This window comes from Ambystoma mexicanum, chromosome 12 (genome assembly GCF_040938575.1).
Source record: "Ambystoma mexicanum isolate Mex_15411 chromosome 12, UKY_AmexF1_1, whole genome shotgun sequence".
Classification (NCBI taxonomy): Eukaryota; Metazoa; Chordata; class Amphibia; order Caudata; family Ambystomatidae; genus Ambystoma; species Ambystoma mexicanum.
The window spans coordinates 1,164,585,715-1,164,610,039 of NC_090936.1; the positions used below are offsets into that span (position 1 = coordinate 1,164,585,715).

The 24,325-nt window shown below is 43.8% G+C and overlaps 1 protein-coding gene across 5 annotated transcripts in view; it reads right to left on the reverse strand.

The window, feature by feature from the left end:
• XPOT (exportin for tRNA) overlaps positions 1–24,325 on the reverse strand; it is a 1,180,573-nt gene that overhangs the window by 943,703 nt on the left and 212,545 nt on the right. For all 5 annotated transcript variants that reach the window (XM_069629779.1, XM_069629778.1, XM_069629776.1 and 2 more), the window contains 2 exons: positions 14,674–14,730; positions 1,064–1,133 (listed from right to left, as the gene is read on the reverse strand). In XM_069629779.1, coding sequence (XP_069485880.1) covers positions 1,064–1,133; positions 14,674–14,730 — 127 coding nt within the window. The remainder of the gene's footprint in view (positions 1–1,063; positions 1,134–14,673; positions 14,731–24,325) is intronic.

Genomic DNA, 24,325 nt, shown 5'->3' on the forward strand with positions numbered 1-24,325 from the left:
CTCGGACGCTTTAAAAATAACCATCATATCACATCACTACTCTTACTCTCTACTATACACCATCATCGAACAAGAACACAGCTATACCCCTGACTAATTCGGCCTAGCTGTTCACATATGAATACGACCTCATGAACACCTCATCACCCTAATAAAATGCAGCTAGCCGAGCACAATCCGGCCTGGTTGCTCACAAATGCGTCCATCAGGCCTAACACACGATGTCCACCCACCAGACTGCACACATCCAACTGATCTCCAGCAACACACCTAAACGCTAGGATGCAGCTACCACCCGGCAACTACACCAGCTGGACACTTATCTGGTGCACCCGCGCACCCTACAACACTATCTCTCTCTACTGACCAGAACTAAGATTCCTGAGGTCGTTCAACCTACCAGTACTTTGAGGTCATACCAATGATATATAGAGCGCTATATAAATGCTAAGTAACATAACATCACACAAACAGACCCATATTCATCTGCTACCATGACACCTAGCTTCTCAACTCCAGATGTTAAATATGCAAATGACCCACTGTTGACCTATGCCCGTCTGGTCCTTTCAGGCGCACGTCTCAAGGCTTTTCACACCTCACAGTGTCAGAGATTTTGATTAGGTCCAGTTATAGCACCCAAATATATCAACGTACTAGGCTTGCTTTCCTCACAGTATCCCAAGTCTATAATTGGTAATATGGCTGAGCAGTTATGTCAAAGTCTTAGGAAAGAAAACAAAAGGAGTAACGGCTGGTAGATTTTGAAATAATCTTAACCTCTGGCATTGCTCTGGGCACCCCTCCAGACCATTGTTCTATAGCCCAGAGTAACATATGGAACCTTGCCTTCTTTCCTTCACTTCAGGAAGCACTTTCAAGCCTGCCGACCCCCAGATAGCACTTCCACCTCCTCTACCCTCACCCCCCTCCGCCCATCGCCCGGTCTGTATACACCCCTTTTTTTGTACAGCAATAAAACATTAACATACATACACTCACAAATACATATCCTTTGCGCTGTGATGAGTTTTACGATCACTATTTTTTTGCAAAGTCTTACCTGAGCCTGTAGCCAAGTGACAAGAGTTTCCCGAATTAGCTGATGTTGGTTTGCAGTCAGTTCAGAATATCTAAAAGAAAGTCGAATTATATGTTTGTTATTTGAAATTGTGTAGCATTTTATATGCTAACAAATCAGAAGTCTCACAAGACCGTATTATATAAGTCTTTTGCGATGTTCAACCTACTCAAAATCATTATGGATCTTTCCATAACTTAATTAAATATCCCGTAGACATGGTGACAATTTAAGAGACACGCGTGAAGATTCACAATTAAGCATCCAGAGTATTTGCCAAAAAATAAAAGCAAATAAACAGGTGACTCCATTGAAGTCAATGAAGGAAAGCTGCAAAAAGAAAACGTTTGCTAACAATGACCTGGGCACACAACGGTGTAAAAAATACCATGGATCAATATAGTATTCCATAACTTTACACCAAAGTCCCAAATGCACAAACACAAATATGAAGCAACTATCCTGAAGACTTCACTGCCATCTACAAATGGTTCTATGTTCTTAGATTGGCAGATTTATTTTTACAGTGTTTTGTGGGGAATATTTTTCGGCCCAAAAATGTATTGCATATTTTATTTTGGTAGGGGGTCCTCCCCCAAGCCCCCGTTCCCTATTATCTAGTACCTAGTCCCCACACACCCTACTCTTTTTATCCCCTTACTCAAAGCCCCCACATTTTTAGCTGAGTTTTTTTCAGCCAAAAATGTTCAGCCACGAAAAAAAGCCTGGCGAAGTAACAGCCTTGTACCCTACAAATGTCGCATATCAATCCATATTTTATATTGCGCTCACCCTTTATTAGGAGCACGATTTCTACTATTGTTTTAGATTTCACCTGTGCAAATATGTCTGTTTAATCCAAGGTATAAAACTCCAGGATGATGGTCAATACAACACAGACAAAACTGTGGGCATATAATCAGGTCTCCTCTGTGCTTTTCATTATTCTGGGAACCCAAGATTACAGATTCCACAAAGGGAACAGTCAAACATAATAACAAAAAGCTTTGCGCATGACGTGAGCTGAAACCTAGAGTCCTGTCTGCACATAACCCTGAACCCCAAGCACATGTCCAGAGTTTCTCAGACCTCACCCCGAGAATCACAAAGGGTAAGGATGCATTTCTAATACTTCAGTTGGAGCACATTGCATTTATTTCTCCTCGACTATGCCCTGTGACGCAGTGAACATTTGGACATACAATATTCATACAGCGCTGAAGAGTGAAAAACGACCATCTTCATGAAGGACAGCTAGTTTGGTCAATCCATGAAAGATCATCCCCCTGGATTCACCGAGCTTCATTACAGGATCGACTACAGTGGCAAGAGTTTTTGCAGCAGAAGAAATGAATAGTAGATCTGGAAAATATGATAATTTCTTAGTTATACCCATTGTCAACTTACTTACACCGCAATTTACAATAATGCAAATATGCATTACCATTTAAAAGACCAGAGACAGAAGAAGTTAAATATTTTTAGGAAAGATCTCTTTAGGCAACTTTTCCTCCATATTCTATGGACCCCCAAACGTTTTGCTTTTGTTTTTGAACCTATCCTGACATTTTAAAGAGAAATGAAGGCGTCAGCTTCACTCCCCAGGCCTTTTGCTCATTTTGTTATGGGCAAACTGATCAGTCCTTCAGACTATCAGTACTGGGATACTATTGAATTGAATTGATATTTTATTTATATTGCGCTCATACACAGGTGTTTCAGAGCGCGACAAGGCAAGGGAGGGGAGGGGACCAGGGGAGAACTAAAAAATAAAAACAACGATCTTACTAGGCCCAGTGACATTGAGAACACGAAAGTGCATGGGAGAGAGGGAGGGGAAAAGTGCATGGAAGGGGGGAGAAGTGGAAAGTGTGGAGTAAAGGAGAAACAGAATAAATAACATTAATAAATAAGAAGCAGCAGTGGTGGTAGTGCAGCCAGCAAGTGGCAAGTGCTAGGTTTAAGGCAGCAGACACGGTAAGTGTGATAAGTGCAGGAAGAACAAAGGGTGGAATGTATGGGTACAGATACAGACCCCAATGCAAGGGTTTATCTTTTGTCTTTTTACCTTTTTGACAGTGCACACAGCACATCTCACAGTGCAGTAGGGAAACTTTTTTTTATCACCATAGCCTTTTACAAGATACCTTTTAATATTTTTGCATTATTTTTATTGTGTACATTTACCACGTCCAACTACTAACCATGGCTAGTGCCACAAGAATTTTCGCTTGTCCTTTCACCATATTGTTGTTTGGCCTTCTTCCTGCTTTCTCACGTCAGGAAATCCCTTATATGGTCATGCATTTGCACGGGAAAGCTGCTGCTTTCACAAGCTGCTGCTGGCCTGGTGTGTGTGGACCCAGGATGTAGGTGGGAATCTTTGGTCCCACTCCACATTTGGGGTGCCCGAAAGTCTGTGGGGCATGAGTGAAACACACAGCGCTATCAGATTGTACCACTGCTGGCTGTTTGAATGGTGCAGATCCTTGCCATTCGTGGGCTTGGACTTACTTCCAGCCAGGATTTAGAAGACTACTCCTCCTGCAGCCATATCTCCAGATCAGTATTGGAGCCAAGTATCCTGTGTAGAAGAGCAGCCAACTGAAGATCCGTGACGGACTCTGGAAGAGGCCCGGATCCCCTTCCTCCGTTTGGCCCGGTGAAGCCCTGCTGGACTACCTGATCTGCAAAGACCCTGGGAGGTGCTTCAAACCTTGAGCTGGTGGAACCAACCAGTCCCGACTTATTCTCGAGAATCCAGCCGTCCTGAGACTTCAGGAGTATTCCTGGACCACCTGGTGGACTGACCAGCTAAGAGGAATTCGACCATTCGCACGGGGAGTGTGCACTCGCCTTGGCTGTTTTGATATTTGTTTGAAAGAAATGGAATGTTGGTAGATAAACCTCAGGGAAATGTGTGAGGCTAATCCACACACATTTTCCAATGTTCATCGCACAACAAACACATAGTCAAGTGTACTCTGGGGGACACAGCCTACCGGCGCAGTCCTCCTGTCATGTTCAGCTGGAATGTGACAGCCACATGTACATCAACGCATCTCAAGAAGGGGGAAGGCAACACCTTCGCCCGACCATGGCTAGCCTAATTAAAATATCAAAGGCTCCATGGATCCGCCCTGCCTATTAGGTTCTGTCTGGTGGCAGCGCATACTGACAAGAGTTGATTAAAGCAGGCCTGCGAAGAGGCCTGTTCACAGAACTAACAAAAGGGCAGCAAACGCCAACACCTTTTTGCTATGCAATGTGTCAGCTGAAGCTAGCTCCCAGTATGAAGGGAAGTGAATGTCGTGTCTGGGACAACTGTTTACAGGAGGCAACCCCTACAGGGCGACCCCCTTTCAGAGGGAAGACTTATGTGATTTCAAGGAGGCAAAGTCTGTTCTCGCCACAAACTTCAAAAGGAGACCTGCGCTTTGATCAGGAGTCACAGAGCTCAATTAACCAGAGACACTTTGATCCACAAAAGATAGAAGATGGGTGGGGCTTAGTATGTGTTGGCAATGCTTACCTGTTGCAAAGCACTCTAGTTATAACCTCACACATAACAGAAGATAGTTGGTGGGGACCCATGACTGGGGCATTAAAGGAGGCTTAGCATGCACCAATCACTGGGGCCCATTTGGCTTTAAAAGAGGGCTGAGCCCCTCACTTAACAGATCAGCCGACAACTTTGAGAGGAGTACGAAGGAGGACTCATTTGGACCCTGTCTGAAGGTACAGTCTGCCTTACAGCTTCTGTCAGTGAAGGAAGGCCAGGATTTTCAAGAGGGAAGCAAGATACCCCCCCTAAACATCTCCCAGGGAGATACAGACCTCAGAGGACCCATCCAGCATCTCCAGAACTGGTACCCAGCCAGCACACAGCGTGCCCTGCTAGGTTCTGCCTCTGTCTCTGAACAAAGGACAAGGCCGTTGCCTGCACACACTCTCCTCAGCGTTGGGCCGTCCGCCTTAAAGGTCACAAGCCCTGCGAAGAAGCTAGGAGGAGTGCCACAACAAGCATCAACCAACGTCCATCTTTTAAGGACATTTTCGATGCAGTCGAGACCTCAAACCGCAACCGGCCGCACCACTGACTTATCACACTGCAGTCAGTTAAGCCGTCCGAGACGCCTCGGCCAGTGTACCAGATCCGCCAAACAGCACAGAGACAACGATTCTTGACACCCCGAGCCGCCGTGTAGGCCAGCTTGCAGCCGTCCGACCAGCCTCACTTGCCAAACTGCCTGCCATCGGATACCCGCAGCAGTCTCCCCTCTTGAACTCGGTCGCAGGAGCTGCAAGGTGTCCTGGAATCGACTCGACGCTGTTGATGCATCAAGATCATCTCAAGCACCAGGTACATTGTGGTCTGTCCACTAGTGACATTTATGACCCCTTGCTCCCTTGGTGCTGAAACCAAATAACCTTGAACAGTTAAGACAAATTGCTTTACCAACTACCTTCCTGTCAGTATCCAGAGTGCACCCCTTTCCTTCGTGAAACTATCTGTCTTCTGTGTTACTTTACAGGGTGGACTGTATTTTGCAGTGTGCTAGAACTGACTGTTGTAATAATAATAGTGTAAAGTGTTTTTACTCTGTTTGAAAGACTTGTTGGACCTTACCTGAACGCTGCACTTAATCCAACTTAATCCAACTTTCCTCTTACGGCACTGCGAGCGCAACTCTTGCTGTGAGGCTACCAGCTTCCTGGAGGAGGCGGGACAAGCCCGGCCCACGTGACTCGTCAAGTGACTTTACGAGTCCACTTCAGGAGACTCGAGTCACCCTTGCGGCGTAAAGCCCGGCGGTGACAAGGCCGCTAGCTGTACTGTTGTGCGGCTGTTTGGCGGCTAAATCGGGCGGGAGACTGTGGAGGCATTCCTCTTTGATCCCGGACGACTATATCGTAAGTGTAAGCATTGGGTTAATATCAGTTTGTTGCACGCTGCAGAATATTCGTGGTCAATCGATTGGGAGTGTAACAATAATACTGTTATTGCCCTAGACATAGTTATACCCGAGGGCTGCATTGACCTACTGGTTGTCGGGGTGCCGTGTGGAGTAAAAGAAAAGTGCTACAATCTGGCCAATTTTCATAACTGGCACTTACACTTACCATTCTCCTCTTGCCTGCCTCCCCCCCCCTTTTTTTTCTTTTTTTTTTCTTTGCATCTTGCTGCCCCTCTGGTTCAGCTAAACCAGGCTTGATAAAGATGACGGGAAAGGCAACAAGCCAAAATAAAGCAATTGCAAGGGGAAGGAAACCCTATGGGCTACGTTCAAACAAAGGAACCTCCGTGGATATGGGAAAAGACCATATGGCAGAAAATGGGGAGAAAAATGCCACCAGAGGGAAAGTGGCAGTCCCCCAAAAGGGCCCCTTGGATGCATATTTTCCCTGTAAACCTATGGTTGATCGGACCACGTCTGGACCCAAAAGAGGAAACGCCTCGCAAATTGAAGGGGAAGCTATATTCCGCTTGATTTAGATAACGATTCATTACTACAGTTATGCTATGCCCTCCAGGAGCGGGTAGGATCACAAAAGGGGAAACAAATAGAGGAAAAGATGGTAGGATCCATTGCATCAAGTGATCTTATACCTGACACTCTGGAGGAAAAAGGGCCTACAACACCTATATTGGAGCATATTACAAAAGCCCCCCTTGTAGGGGCAGAGGTATATCCTATCTGTGTGTCCTCTGCCTCACAAACGGACCCCCCCCCCCTGTTACCTATAATAAACTCGACACCCTCACCAAAGGCACCGAGACTATCAGCTAGTCCAAACATGGCCTTTGATTCTGGAAATTCGTTGCATGACCTGGTACCAACGGAGTATAGCACCCATGAAACATCACAATCTGGGAATGCAACTCTTAATTTTGCTATTAAAATCCTGTTAAAACTATGTGGCACGATACATGAAGATCAAAAAGCACAGGGGAGAGTGGTTATTGCCCTCTATAAACTATTGAGTGCCCCGGCCAAAAAATCCACTATTCCTTGTATCGATCTAAGGGGTATCCTACCCACCGCTATCCCTACAAAGGAACGGGATAGGGCAGCCCCATTACTAACCTTAGATAAGGAAACTACGACTGAGGAGGAACACAGGCCCATACTTGTGGGAGAGGAGGAGGTGGAAAATAGAACTATACCCTCTAGAAAACAGAAGACAGACAAAGAAATGTGAAGATAAAGTAAATAACCCTCCCCCTCCACCCCGCAATTCCACTCCGCTGCCTTCAGTAAAAATCTTATCTAAAAAACAACGTAAACGGGCTGCTAGAAGAAAAAGAAGATCAGCCCAAACAGCGGGCACCCTCACCAGCTGGCTCATGGATGAGCAACAGGGGCATGCTAGCCAACATTTGGAAGATCAGCTGTCAATTGGTACTGAATCAGGTGCAGTTATACAAAATCCTGTATCCTTGGTTGGACAGAAACAGGTGTCTCATCCCCAACCTATACCCACTAAAACGCCCAGTCTGGCCTGTGGGGAGCTTCCGGTGCTGGAGCAATTGGACATTAAAAATGTAACTATAGCGCCTATTGAAGGAGGGGAAATGGGTATCTAATTTAACAGATCTACACTCTTTACCCTTTTTTCTAAAATTCCTTCACTTCGAATACTGAATACCAGCGATGTTGACTTTGTGGAACCTTCGCTTTAAAGGAAATAAAACTTACAACAATCCACTGCTGCTTACCTGAGACAGCGGCTATGATAAGGGCTAACCGGTCGTCTTTGGAATACCTGGGATATAAATTAGATGTACCCATACCGACTTTGGCAGGGGAGGAAAAATGCCAAAAATGCTCCTGTGCCTGTACTCCTAGCACTGTGGTACCTATGACAACTAAAGCTGCCCAAAGACTTAGTGATGAAAAAGGGTGGGAGTGGTTGCAAGGAATGTTTGCCCAGAAGAAAAAAGATTGAATTACCTCCATTATCAGTTGGAATACGGGGGGACACAACCACGGGTTAAGTGAGGGAGAATCTTGTAATATATTATTATCTGCTGACCTATTTCTACTACAAGAAACCTGGGTAACTTTTGAAGTGGAATTTGATGGCTACGTAACTTTTCAATGTAGGGCAATAAGAGGATAAAGGGGAAGACCCAAGGGGGGTCTCCTAATTGGTGCCAAGTCCTCTATAACCCCAAACTGATTTATCAGGATACCCCAGGAGGAAATGTATTGGCTGTTCAAATAAATCCTCCAGGGGGCTGGGCAGGCTGTAAGGAGGTCTTGATAATTACCATCTATGACCCTCCGGGTGAGCTTAATACAGAAGCCATTGGGGATAAATTGGACACTTTGATGACCGGCTGGTGCACTGGGGGAAATAAGATGGCAGTCATACTTGGAGGCGATTTGAATGCAAAATGCTGTGACCTAGAGGGGAGTGGAAACTACCCTCATGTACAAAATATGTGTGATATGCCTTTGTTTAAAAGTAATAAAGGGATAATATGGTTAGACATATTGAAAGAGTGGAATTTGACAATCCTAAACGGTCGTGTAAGGGGGGATACACCAGGGAAAGCGTCCTGGTCGGTGGGGAATAAGTGCTCTGTCCTTGACTATATGGCTGTATCAGAATGTTTTCGCCCACATGTTAAGCACCTAAATATCAAGTTAAATGACTTTAGCGACCATGGAACCCTCACATTGTGTGTTGAAGGGGGGGGGGGATTATTAAGGTGGACTCTAGTAGAGAGCTGTTACCTAATCATGCGGGTAATAAGATCAGATGGACCCAAAGATATATTGAAAAAATGATTACTATCTCCTTCCCTATCCATAAGACCATTAAACAGCAAATGAGGGTAAAGAGCCCTGAAAAAATTGAAAATTGGATTATGCATCTAACACACTCCCTTTTTAAAACAACTTCTTCCCCGGGGATAAGCTGGAAGAGTGGGGGTACTCTTGCATTTGACGCAAACATTAGAGACCAGAAACGCCTGATGCGACGAGCTTTAAGAGCCGTAAGAGCGCATAGAACTACTAATGCTGTGGGAGACATGTGCAATCTTGAGTCTATACAGATAAAATGTAAATATCGTAGTTGGTTAAAAAGTTATCGCCAGTCTCAACAAAAGAACTCAATGGCAAAAGTTTGTGGAAGCCCTCTGTAGTAAGAATAGCCGTAGGATATGGCAAATACTGGCACTGGTGGGGGGTGAACAGAATTTAAAGGTGTTCAACCCTATCTCGGGCGAAAAATGGGTCGAATATATCACGAATAAGTGCCACAGAGAGAACATGTCTAACCCACAAAGTATTAAGGGGGTTACAAGTTGGCCTCTCCCTATGAGCTACAGGTGTATTAAACAGACTATACTGAATTTAAAATCTTCAAAAGCACCAGGACCAAATGGTTTGGCCAACGTGGTATTGAAGCAGGATCCACATAACTGGGCGCAGATTTTACTTACTTTATTCTCTAGGATCTGTAGAACCTGCCAAATTCCCTCCTCTTGGATGATGTCCCTACTGATACCAGTATCTAAAAAGGGGGAGCGAACACTACCCGCTAATTATCGCCAACTTTCTATGCTGGACGTGAGTAGTAAAATCTTTAACACCTTGGTCCTCAAAGAGATTAAAAGTGGGCCATAGAAAGACAGGTGTTACACTTTGCACAAACGGGCTTTAAGCCAGGGCCAGGCACAATCCATAACATCAGGGTTCTAGATCAGCTGATTAATAACACCATTAGCTGTAAGGAGGCTACACTTTATATGGTTTTTGTAGACTTTACCAGTGCCTTCGACTTGGTGGACCGGGATATATTGTGGCTCAAGTTAAAGAAAATGGAGTGCCCAAGTTGGATTGTAAACATTCTGATAGCCTTGCACACTAATACTTCAACTAGGGTCCGGCTAAATGACAGGGGGGGGGTATCAGACAAGATCTGTATTAACAGAAAAGATCTGTATTAACACAGGAGTCAAGCAGGGATGCGTAACTGCTCCTATGCTCTATAATTTATATATAGCCGACCTGCTGTACCGTAGGGCATTAAAATCAAATTGCCCACCTGAACTAAATGAAACTCCTATTACGGGAATGTTATATGCAGACGACCTGATCCTCTTCGATCGTACACTAACGGGTATTAAGAATTTACTCAATGAATTGCAGGTCTATTCAGCACAATTAGGTCTAGTAGTAAACTTGGAAAAAACCAAAATAATGGCGATCGCAAGAAGAGGGCCGAGACGATCGGAAATTGCTACCAATTTAGGAACAATTGCGGTGGTGGAGCAATACCCATATTTGGGGCTGGATTTTAAAGCCCTATCAGATTACAAGGCCATTATTAGAACTAAAAAGAGGAGAGCTAAATTGCTCACGTATCAGGCCTGTAGATTTGCTAAGGGCACGGCAGGCTTTAGTATGGCTGGTATTATGAAACTGTATCTACAGTGCTTTGTACCTGCCGTGCTATATGGCCTGGAGGCTTTGGCAATGCAGGACCTCACGTGGTTAAACATCTTGTAGGGATTTTATTGGCGGAGTGTTTTGGGCCTGGGACCATCTTGTTCAGTTCAATATTTAAGATTGGAATTGGGCCTTATCTCTCTGAGAGGAATGGCACTGCGGGCACGTGGTTCCTTCTATTTGAAAGCCTTAGCGAACCCTTGTTGTAAATTGCTCAGGCTGGCAGGACAAAGCTACCACCTAGAAAAACACCCTAGAGGTGTTTCATACAAAGAGCTGAATGAGTTACTGTTTGTGGAGATTGATTGGCCATACAAAAAGTTAAAACATTTGCCTTATATTCACCAGAAAAGAGCGTTCCAAGATAAGTTTAATAAGTGGGACTGGTGCATGAACACAGAACACTTAACTAAGCTTAAACGATATGAGGCAGTCTCATGTTTCTCACAGATATTTAAGACCCCAGATCTACCTACTGCTATCCCCGGCGCCTGAATTAAGGCGTTTTTTGCTACAATTAAGAACGAACCAGCTCCCGGTCCTTTCTATAATTGGGCCAAGGTTGAAAATCCCTTGTGAGTCCAGGACTTGTAGAATATGTCAGGTGACAGGAATGCTGGAATCTGCGCGGCATGTGCTAACTTTGTGCCCAAAACTTGGCCCAACATATATGAATGCATATGGGAAATGGGTCCATAATTATGATTCGATAAAAGAAGAAGTGTTCTGGTATGGGTGCTTGAATCCAGTTTCCCTAAATTTACAGCTAGCCCTTTTTAGGGTATGGACTCAAATAAAGCCCTTACTTACTTATCCCAGTGATAACAAACTCTTTATCTCGGAAATAAAATGATCCCTTATGGTATCGTAACATACTGCCGCTCTATGAGACTGTGAAATCCAAAGGCTAATGGTTGAATGAACGATTGAAATGACATCATCATATTGTCGATTGTTTAGCCTGTGCCTACATGGTTGCCTATATGGTAAATTATATGTATATGTATATGAAATGTATCTAGTGTGCTCCTGTCCTTATACTCTTCTTATAATGTTGTTATGTGAGATATTTTTATGCTTGACACTTGGTTATATGTTGTTCATATGTGAGCTATCTTACATGTGATCTGAGTTGTGTAAAATCCAATTTCTGGATTGTACCACAATAAAGTATTTATTATTATAATAAAGTAGATATTTTTTATACAACCTTGATTGGACAGCCCCTTTTATCATTGGATAGTAATTGTATTTTCGCTGTGTTGCAACTAACCAACAATCCACGACCTTGCGGAAATAAGCCTGCTGTTCCGTCCAGGTTACCAAAATTGGACAAGGAGGTTTATAATTTACCCTTGTTTCCAATCTGTTCAGATCCCTTCTGGTGTACTAGAGGTGTGGGGCTGATTGATGGTTTAGAAACTGATATTCATCCCTAGACCACTGGTGCCCCAGAAGTTGATTTGTCACACCAGCTATGCAGTGGGTTATCTCGGTAGGAAAGTCGCAGTTCCAAGTTCGTCGCTTGAACTTTGGTGGTCGCCAGCTCGGGCTACAAGTCGCCTTCCTGCAAAGTTTCATCTTACCAGCTTCAAGGGACCCTGCTCTGAAAGTTCTTCTTAAACCGCAACTCGAGAGATGCCTGCCATAGTTGCTGTGCAGTAACTGTCAGTGGAAGTCCTTCCATGTGTCCTGCGAGGTGTCCATAAGGATCCTGCATCAGTGAATCCTGCCTGCCTTCTTCGACAGGGGTTACCTTCTGCATCAGCAGCCAACCAGAGAAGTCCTCTGGCCGAAACCCGTAGACATCCTGCACCAGAACAAGCCATGGGAAAACCTACCTCAAGTCAGTCCCCCAGTCGACATACCTAGTCACCTGGGAAAATCAGAGTGAGGGGGTAAGTAATTGCAATGCATTCACCTACCCCCGTTCTACTTAGATTAAATGTTGGTTATTCCATTCCATTGCTTTTTGATCGCCAGATCCAAATGCTTGTATCTAAAAAGGTAGGAATATAATTGTACCAACCTGGAACGTTGTTGATTATGTTCCGGAATATTTCACCACCACAAGAACTCTTCCTATATCAGTCCCCTCTCCGAACAAGAAACTTTGTGACTTTTGGGAACAAGGCCCCATACATTTTAGGGATTGGACTGATACAGTTGGGCATAATTCTTGTGAACTTATTTCATTCTACTACATCCCTACTTACCTTCTTTTAGTTATGGTATGCATTCCTACAAACCTGAAACTGACTATATGTGTTTGATAATTGAGTATTGTGTAATATTGCTACCTGCTTATTTCATCTTAGTGTGTATTTTGGTCCTACAATACAGTATTTCTGTACTTACCTGTCTAAATTGAATTGTTGTGTGCTTCACTGTGTGGACTCATTGTGGACCCCTGACCCAACTCACTTTCTCCTGAGACTAAGCCTTGACCACTCTCCCATGCTTACACCTAGACTCTGAATGAGTTAGTCCGGCACATTTTATACCAATGGGGCCTGAATGGCAATCTGAGAATCAAGATCTATAAAATGAATAATACAATTCCAAAAATACAAAACCTAATCACAAATTGAAAAAGGTGTAAAGTGTTCTTTAAACATAAGGGTGTTGTACCCCACATGTTAAAGTGTCTTGATGCCACTCAGGCCATCCTGCTGTTTCTTTGATGAATTCTGAAATCCAAGATCTTGGTGGGACCTGTTGTAAACCTTGAGAATTGCATTAGAATAGAGATGAACTTTGAAGAGTGGGTATTGAACCTTTGCTTCGGCCCAAGTCTTAAAACTGTTACATTTTTAGTATAAGGTAACCAGAAGGCTGAAGACTCATTTATCTTAGGAGTGAGACTCTTCTGTTGACCACATCATCTGGACATTTATTTGTAGATTATGGTGTCTCTCGAAGGACGAGTACTTGTTAGAAAAGTTATGGATCTCACGTTCGAACATGAGGGGAACACTGGTCCAACAAAGGGATCACTACTGAGTTCAAACCATCCTGAAAGTTTAATTTTGAAGTCAGTCTTTAGTTGAAATTTCCCCAATTATGCGTTAGGCATTTATTTAACCCTAAAGATTCTGATAATTAAAATAAAGATTTGTTGAACCCCAAGTCAAGAGTGATGTGTATCATAGCCTTGAGTTCCTCATGATGCAAACTCCTCTTCCAATGACAGCGGTGCATCTTTTCCAAATCACAGGGAGCTGCAACATCACTTTCCCTGGCACCTAAAGGGCTTACACTCAACATATGGATTCCCCCAAGGAACCCAGACACCATTCAGTTATCTGTCCAGATTTGATCTACCACTGCAGCCTTCACATGGCCGAGGCAGGTAGAAGTCATGACCAAAACATGCCAACATCCGTTTATCATTTATTCACTGGGACGACACTTATGCTGTGTGACTGACACAGTACTGTGTTCACAAACTGAGGCCCTTCTAGTGCTCCCCTAGAGTACAGCAGACTGTGCCAGAGTTGAATTTAAATTAGGTAAAATCAGCCACCAAACAGTAGGGAGAATACAACCATTCATGGGACACCCACATCCCAAGAGACCTCGTGTCCCTCAGGGGGCACATCAATCAAAGAGTCTAGGGCTAGGACATAATTTCTTGAATTAGGGGTTAACCAGGGTAAAATATCAGCCAGCCTGTCAGAAAAAAGCAAACAGTTCATGGCCTCTCACCAGGAGTACAGTTTTGCTATTTCGATTTCACAAAATGTAACTTTTATCATTTAAAGTAGATAGAGATTTTACAATGTACTATTTTGTATTAGTATTGGAAGGTCTTAATGAATTCTAGTGGGAAAGAAAACAATAGATTTTTTGAAACACAGCTGTACTGTTCAGACAATTATAACTGGACCAGAAGAACGTCTGATCTATTCCAGACCAAAGTATGTGGATTTCTCGTTTTTGAAATAAGTGTTTTGGACTGTCCACATTTGTAAAAATGATGACCCCGCACCTTTTCCAGATTAGTTTCAATGACACAATATTTCAATAAATGGCAGTGAACCTCAACAGATTTAGACGATTTTGATAGAGAAAAACATTGCAAATACAAATTAATTTTGGAAAATAACTTTTACAATAACTTACTTGAATTTAATTTGATGTTCCATAACTTGAAAACAGAAGAACTTAACATGATCATCACTGAAACAAAGAGCAAATGAAATCAGTTAAGGGACATTTCGCATACACCGTCCTCATTTATTTTTGCAGAACTAAAACAATTTTATTCTGGAAAATATGTTCTCAAAATTATTTTTAAACCAAGCTTGATTTGATACTAATGTATGTGTGATTTCCATGGGAGAGCCAGGGACGTCATTTGGGCTCGCACATCCCTGCGGTCTCCCTTGCTACCCCTAAAAAAAGTTTTATTTTTTAAATTCAAGCTCCTGGGCTATCACCAGTGCCATGTGGCTGTGTTTCTGGAGTGGCTGGCTTTCTTGTTCAGGCCTCTTAAAAAAAACAGGGGGTTCCACAAGTTAACACTTTGAGCAGTGACCCTAAATAAGAAAGAATTGGAACAATAAATAATTTGTCTTTCTAGAATTCTGCACAATAATTGCTATACTCATTAAACGTTTATTTCAGGCACACTTCAGGAGGTGAGTCACTGATGTAGTCTGTTCTTAAACACCTCAAATTCACAATGCAGACAAAAACTTCCAAAAAGCATTAAAAGTAGAATGAGCATCCATTTCGGACTGTATTTTGCTTTTCGCAAGTTCCAGTTATAGCATGTTTTTTCTGCCGTTGTGTCTGGTACGATCATCACAAGACATTCCATCTCGGTGTCCTCGGTCAATTGACAAGATCCTTGTGCCTAAAAGCTTGAGTACAGTGTAAAAATGCTTGACCATAGCATATACAGTGTCCCTTGATTTCATTGTGCAACAATTAATGCTTTGTTGTAATGTGTCTATCTTTCCCATCTCCCTGGCATGCTGTTCAGGATGTTAGTTTGCATTTATGAGGTAACGAGTGCCCAGAGTACGGGATGCCGTGTGAGTGCGCTGCTTTCCGCGTGCTACTCTAAATTCTTTAATAAACAGTTATGAGCTCTCCTAATGGTATGTATTTTGCCAACCTTTGAAGCCTGAAAAGTAGATACACGCAGGCTTCACATGTGGACAGCTTTGCACCAGACCTGCAGATGAACTGGCATGCTGTTAAAGCTCAGTTACCAGTTTAATGGTATCCAATACAGAGTGTAATTTGCTTTCCGACTTTGAGAACATTCAGACATGTCATTTCTCATTTTGCAATAGCCGGTAAGATAGCTCAGTCGGTTGGGCGCTTACTGCTGTGGTGTGTGTGTGTGACCTGTAGGTTGCAGGTTCTAATCCCGGCAAAGGCAAACTCAGCCTTTCATCCTTCGGAGGATGATAAAGGAGTACCAACACAGGTTGGGTGATATTTTATGTATATTTGTTCCATATAAGGCACTTAACCGTAAGTGCTATATAATAACACATTATCATTTTGCCTTGGACGTTCGCTTGCATTCAAAGTAATTTGGTAATATGGGCCTATACACACTGATTTTAACAATACATATGGTGATCCATTCTTGTATGAAATGTATATCACATTACAGTCTCGGGAGGATAGCTCAGGGATAACGCACTTGCCTTGGAAGCAAGACGACGCAGAGCAACACAGGTCCGATCCCAGGGTCTGCGTTTAGAAACCTCTGGGTATTAAGCGTGTTATAAATAACTAATTACAGTTATATCGTAACCATATTTTTCGTAGTTTACTTAGGAACAATGCTGTGTGATGCCATTTGCTGTTTTGTCAAGGGGTGAAAGGTCGTGTTCCACCAACTTCCCATGATGTCAATTTCGGGTGGGGTCAAATTAAATCACTTCCTGTGATGTCATCAGAGGTCAAGGGCCATATGATGTCACTTCCGCTACCCGTGACATTTTGGTGAATTGACGTCCCCAAGGAGAGCTCATCAAGTTTCCAACTGGTGGTGCTTAAGAATCTGTCATTCAGAAATTACTACCATGCTTTTTTACCATGGCAGGTACATCTTTCAGCAAATATGTTTGCAAAATGAAAAGTAAGTTCTGTACACAACTTAAATGTGGTACAAGCTATTGGTGAGTACATTGTGCCCGGTTGTTTTACTAGCATGGCCTCTGCAAGCCACCTTATCATCCAACAATTAGTAGAGACTTGGAAAAAATTGCGCCTTTTAAAGTGATTTTGGATTGGTCCTGAGCAGAGTTATTGGGAAGCTTCCACAGAGCAAAATTCACTGGCATAGGCAGACTGTGGCTTGGGGGGGGGGCAAGGCTGGTCCTGGTTGTCCAACAACCCAAACTTTGACATTACATGCAGGGCAGGGGGTCATTATGGATTGGGAAGCTGCAAATGTTTGTGAGTTACCAGAAATACTGCTGACCATGTTCTGATAGGTGAACATACTTAAAAGGACCAGGCAATCTCACAGAGAACAGCACAGGAGGACAATACACCACTAGAGCCACATCAGCAGATTGGTTTACTCGATTAGATCAAATAAAATGTCACCTACTCCAGTGCCTTTTGTATATGCAAACCGGGCTTTGGCACAGGAATAAACAAACATCTTGTTCTAAAGAATTTCCCTTATCTGACTGCAGGATGTTGCATGTTTATTCCATAATATGCAAGTGCACACAAGAGATGCACTTCCATTTTAAGGAGGTATTTCCCAAATGGATCCTGCTGCTATTAAGGACACCAGATACCTGGCAGCTTCTGCAGACAGTACCTGCTGTTAAAATAAACCCAAATAAAGCCAAGTGATATCACTAGCTCAGACCCAAGCAAGTTGCACATTCATTTTCTGCAGATTTACAAATGTTAAGAACCATGAAAGTGCCAAAATACTTGAATGTTTCAAAGAATGACTGCATGCAGGTGACTCACACACAGGGTCTTTTGGTTGTGTGCAAGTCTGAAAGAAGTACAGCCATACGTAGGGTAGTTTTGCAGCGATTGCAAGTTATGCCATATCAGGTATGATGTGAAGAAAAATCGGTCCGGTCTAAGATTCACATAGTATTGCATTACGATACGCATAGTCCTACATTTATAATATGTAAACTGAGTACCAAAAAATAAATGTTAATTTTATTAATGATACACATCTAATCACATATATTTGCACATAGTCTCATAAATATCAAACAGGATACTGAATAGACATAACTCCTACACTAAACACATGCATAGGGCAGACAAGAATGCATGTGAGGAGCAGACAAGAGTGCATGCGTGGAGCAGACAAGAGTGCATGCGTGGAGCAGACAAGAGTGCATGCGTGGAGCAGACAAGAGTGCGCGGGCGGACTGAAGTCCATGAGTGCGTCGAGCGAACCAGTGTATGTGGAGCAGATTGGGATGCAGGGAGTGGATAGGAGTGCATGAAACCGACTAGAGCACATAGAATTGCGTGATGTATATAGTATCATATAATATGGTCTGGAACGCAGAGAACGTTTGGAAAGATCATATAACCCATCATATCACACCACCATGCTTACTCTCTCCTTTACATCACCACTAAACTAGAACACAGGGATACTATGACACCATTCGGTATAACTGTTCTGATACCAACATCCGCCGCTCACTCCACATCAATCTGAGTAAACACTGCTGGTTACACACAACCCCAGCCAGGCGTTCTCCTCAGGCCTAACGCAGCCACACTCGATCTGGATAAATCCTGCCAGAACGAACACATACTCCTGATCTCTCAACCACCACACCTACCGCTAAGAAGCAGCTATTACACAAATACCGCACCAGCTGCACACATACCCGGTGCTCACACGCACCTTTGACTCTCTCTGCTGATCTGAACTTCGGTTCCCAAGATCGTTCAACCTACCAGCACCTTCAGACCATACCAATGGTATATAAGGCGCTACATACATGCAAAATAACATAACATAACAAACATACAACAAAGTTATCAGGCCATCTACTGGACAATGTATCTACACAGGAAAAACAATACCACATTTACATAAGTTTGCATAAGGACATATGCTGGATTGCATCATAGTTCAAGATCCTTTCTTGCTCACTGGTTTCCAAATTATTTCTTATTCTCGCACTTATACCTATTTTACCATGTGAATATTTCTTTGGAACCAAAATAGATAGTGGACACACTATGTGCCAGCCTATAATGAGCAGTTCAAATGCACCAAGTATGGACAGCCTTCATCAGGAAAGTAAAGGTATTTTGCTGAGGTAGTCGAATTAGTGAATTTGTTAGCCACCTTATGGATGGGTAAGAAAAAAATCAAATTGAAGATTGGCAAGCTAGAGTCATCTAAAGCCTCGAGATATAATAGGTTGGCTAGAATGGTTTTAAAGAAAAACCCTGGCATTTGGGCTCGTATAATTGAAATCTTATTTAGGAAAGTTGTTACTGAAGGTATACCATCGTCTTGAAAAACTACCATATTAATATCGGTCTACAAGAAGGCTTGTTGCAATGAGCCTGGTAATTACATGCTCTTCGCTATGCTTGATGCGACTGGGAAACTCTTTGCATTGTTCCAGTTGGATAGGCTTCAGAAATGGATTGATGAGACTAAGTTGCTGGATTGTTTTCATACTGGCTTTAGAGCGGAGTCATGTACAATCCTTTAATATAAGACTTATGGACCTAATATGTACTAGGGCTAGATGATATGATTGGTCATTTACAAAGCGCTTAATACCCAGATGTTTCTAAGTGCAGACCCGGGGATCGAACCAGTGTTGCTCTGTGTCGTCTTACTTCCAAGGCGAGCACGTTGCCCCCTGAGCTATCCTCCTGAGCATCTATGCCTTGTTTGTGGGCTTCAGAACTGCTTTCGATTCTATCAGTAGGTGGAAATTGTGGCAAAAGTTAGTTGTATGGATGCCGTATGGATGCGCAGTGTACCCTCTATGGAGATCTAAGATTGGAGCTTGGGCTCATCTCCTTAAAGGGTATGGATATATTAAGAGGCGGAACCTTGTATATGAAGGCTAAGAGTAATCCTTAATGTCCTGCCTGGTAAGTCATTGCCAAAGACATGAATCGGGATAGGTCTGATGTAAAGTACAATAAGAAAATTAAGGAAGTATTTGCACTCATATGCTGGCGGCCTGACTGGAATTTGTACCTTTATGAATTTAGGCGAGAATTTGAGAAGAAAGTAATGAACTGGGATTGGTGTCCAAATTTCGACCATCTCAAAGTTGAAATTGTATTCTCAGATCACAAATAATGTATATTTCATTTGTAAGCCCCAGCCATATTTGCTCCTCTGTCCTTTGCCAGCCTTACACCGTTTTGTATTATTGTTAAGAATTAAGCGACTTCCCCTTTTAGCTGTAATGGCCATAACATTGAAATTGCCTCCTGAAAGCCGCGTGTCGCATTTATGCGAAGTCTCATATTATATACGTCTAGACACGTTTTATCTGAATGCTGTGAACTTGGTGCTATATACATACGCTATCTGGGTCCATGTGCACATGATTTGGACTAAAAAAATAAAAAAGAGGCCTTTCTGGGCTTACTGCCTAAATTCTATGAATGTGAGATTGCATGTAGCACTTTATCAAATTTGGAAGATTCTCTGTAAACTTTAACTGTCTTGTAATTATGATTTTTGAGTTTATTATGTCTATGTGTTGATTTTATAACTGATCTGTGATTAAGGTGTATGTTATTTATACATGTGAAAAGGTCATTTTAGAGCTGTATCACATTACGAATAAATAAATACAAAATAAAAGTCTAACCGTAAGCAAATGAATCTCCGCCCAACCTCTAAACCCACAGCCAATACAAGGACTGCCAATATAGCGGCCAATTAAGTTTTTGATCCCACTTACAAGTCTACTGCTTGCATACTGAATATGACTCTACAGCCGCCCACCACCACTGAAAATGAGCCCCCCAGTGTAAAATCTATGATGTGCAATTCTTCTACCACTATTTTGAATGCTACTGTGCCAATTGCTACTCCATGTGTGTCCATCACCTCTCCCTCGCTCCCCTCTCTCCCCCCCCTCTAGCTGTTACACAACCCCATCTCAAAAGCGCCATGATCAATGCCAGGTCCGTTAATGCTCACGCTCTGGACATCCATGACCTCATAATCTCCCATGATCTTGATCTGCTCATGATCTCAGAAACCTGGCTACATGAAGCCTCCGGTCCTGCACTCTCCCTTGCACTACCTCCGGCCTACTCCATCACGAGACAAGATCGCCTCTCTAAAGGTGGAGGTGTAGCAATCATTGCCAGAGATTATCTCTCCATTAGAAAGATAGAGAAATCCCTGCACAACAACAGTGACTACCTCCAAGTCAAAATCAACCTTTCTCCCCACTGTACCATTGCTGTTCACATTGTCCATCGCCCTCCAGGCCCAAAAGGCGACTTTCAAGCCTCTCCCATCCACCTCCTGTCAGACAATCTTAAAAAGAACTCTAAAGCCGTTCTCCTTGGGGGCGTCAACCTAGGCCTGCAAAGACTCAGCAGCTAAATCCCTTGACTCAGCCCTCAAGGCACTAGGCTACAAAAACACCATATTCAGCCCTACCCACACCCAGGGACGAACTCTCGACTGGATTGCACAGCACAACTGTCCACTCACCATCACTGGTAACACACCCACCCCGTGGTCTGACCACCATATCATCACCTTTAGCATCCCCCACCACCAGCCCCTCCACCCCGGCACCCCAACCCTTGCCACCCTGCCTCGCAAGAAGCTCCCGTCAGCTCACGAAGGAAAGGCTACTGCCTTTCCTCCAAGGCCCAGACTTCAGACCTACTTTCTCCACAGACCCAGAAATACTTGCAACAGCATATGACAGTGCCATCAAGGGAGCCTTCAACTCCATTGCCCCACTGAAACCTCGCAAATCCGAACCCACCACCCACTCCAACTCCTGGTTCACCCCAGACCTCACACTCCGCAATGAGAAAAAGGTTTCACTCACACAATGGCAAACATCCCACTCGGACAAAGATAAGATGATCTTCAAAGCCCTCTCTACCAATTACAAAAACGCATCACCCAAGCAAAGGCTAAATCCTTTGAATCCAAAATCTCGGAGGCCGAATCTAGCACTAAAGAAATCTTTGCTATCTTTAGGGAGCTAGAGATGCCCACTGCGCCCCCCCCCCCCAGAATTTCACCAAAGACAAAGACTGGTGCGACGAAATACAAACTGCCATGCAAGCCAAACTGAACCTCCTCCAAAAGAAAATATTAGCCACTAAACAAGCCATGCCTAACACACACATCCCTGTCCCCCCGCCAGCCTCCGATCCCCCCAACCTTTCTCTTTCAAACCCATACAGCAAAAAGACAACATAATGAGGAATATCAAACCCTCTAACTGTAAAGGTGATGCATGCCCAGCTACCCTCATCAAGGACTGCACTGAAGCACTAGCTCCTTTCCGGACAGCCTTTGTCAATGCTTCCTTTGCAACGGGGAAAGTCTGCGCCTCTCTCAATGAAGCCTGGGTCCGCCCCCTATAAAAAAAAACAACTCTTGATCCCACCTCCCCTAACAACTATAGACCCATCACCACTGTCCCATTCTTCCTCAAAATACTGGACAAAGCAGCCTATCTGCAGGTTCAGCATTTCATTGAAGAGAATAAACTCTTAGGTCTCCGACAATCTGGCTTCCGCCCCAAACACAGGACTGAAACCGCGCTACTTGACTGGAAAAACCAGATGGACGACGCCAGAGACATGGGCAAACCAGCACTTCTCCTACTTCTCGACCTATCAGCGGCCTTCGACCTCGTAGACCATGACGTCCTATGCCACCACCTCTCTGCCACCGCTAAATTCTCCCCTGAGGCCACAGCATGGATCACGTCCTTCCTACAAGACAGAACCATGCAAGTATTCTCTGATTTAGCCTCCACCCCACCCACCATCATCCTCTGTGGTGTGCAACAAGGCTCCTGCCTCTCCCCCAATCTCTACAACATCTTCACACGACCTCTCTTCCTCATCCTCGACGCCATGGGCATCTCCTACACCAACTACGCTGACGATACCCAGATCCTCCTCACCCTCACTGGCAACTATGACACTGACTCACAGACCCTCAACAACCTCTACAACACCATCCAAGCCTGGATGACAGACAATGGACTATGCCTCAACTCCGACAAGACCGAACTCCTACTGGTAGGCTCCCCTGACACGCTAAAAAATCTAGACTCCCAATTCAGTCATTTCACCATTGACTCCATTAAAATACCTGTCTCAGACTGTGTCAAAACTCCTGGTGTCTACTTGGATTCCAACATCTCCATGGACAGACAAGTCAACGCAATAGCCTCCTCAGCTGTGTACCACGCCAAACTGATCAACACAGTCAGACCCTTCCTCTCCAAAGAGAATTGCACAAACGTAGCCAGAGCAATCACCGGCTCCAGGCTATATTACTGCAATGTACTCTTCCTAGGAACTTCCAACAAAAACCTGGATAGGCTACAAATCAAACAGAACAATGCCCTCTGCGCTGCCCAAGGTATCACGAAAAGAGAACACATCTCTGAGGCCAGAAAACTAGCCCACTGGCTACCAATAAGGGAAAGAATCATCTTCAAAGCTCTGACACCGACCCACAAGTGCATCCACCTCACCGCCCCTGTCTACCTCTCACAAAGAATCCACCCAGTCTCCTCCACAAGGCCAACCAGGTCACCATATACCAACATGCTCTGTGTGCCACTAGTAAAAAGAGCCAGAGCTGGAGGATCCAGCTTCCCTTATCTCACACCATCACACTGGACTGCCCTACCTCCCACAATCCGAGGTGAGCCCTCCCTCATTGCCTTCCGGAAAGCTATGAAAACCATCCTCTTCACATAAGGTCTCTCACAGCACCATGTTTGCCAATAAACTGTCTGTAATGTAATAACCAAAGATGCATGAGCTGTAATGACTAATCTGTTTGTAGCAATCATAATGTGCCAACAACTGCTACCAATCCTGTACCCCCTGTAACTAAGTTCCTGCAAGTAACAGCGCCACAATGCCCCTGGGCTGTCTGCGCGCTATATAAATATAAATAAATAAAAACATCAATTGGGAAGGCTCTTCCAGGCTTTGACCTTCCGTCTCCACTTTTGTAGTCTTCCAGACTTACTGCTTTCACCAGCTCTAGGATGTTCTCTCCATCTTACGCTACTGGTATCAGGGTGCTTCTATGAGGCTTTGCCCTAGCCTCAGGTTGCTTCAGTGTGTACGAGACGCATCAGGTTTCCAGCATGCTTCATCAGTTTTACCCAACCTTGAGTTGCACCAACTTTCACAACAGGTCTTCTCCAGACCCTGATCATCATCAACTTTCACAGCAGGTCTATTCCAGACCCCGATTATCATCAGCTTTCACAGCAGGTCTTCTCCAGACCCTGATCATCATCAGCTTTCACAGCAGGTCTATTCCAGAACTTTGATTTGTACGGTTTCGTAGTAGCTCTCTTAGACCTGTGGTTTCATCGACTTTTCACAAAAGGACATTGGGTTTTGTCAGCTCTCACAATAGGACTATTTCCCGCAGGCCTTGGTTTTCAGCAACTTTCACAACAGTTCTTGCAGGCTTTGGTTTAATCAGCTTTTATAAAAGTTTCCTCCCAGACCTCAGTTAAGAGTATTCACTTGAATGGGTACTCCCCTCTGTTCTTTTCAGGTTATGTTAAATTGATTTATA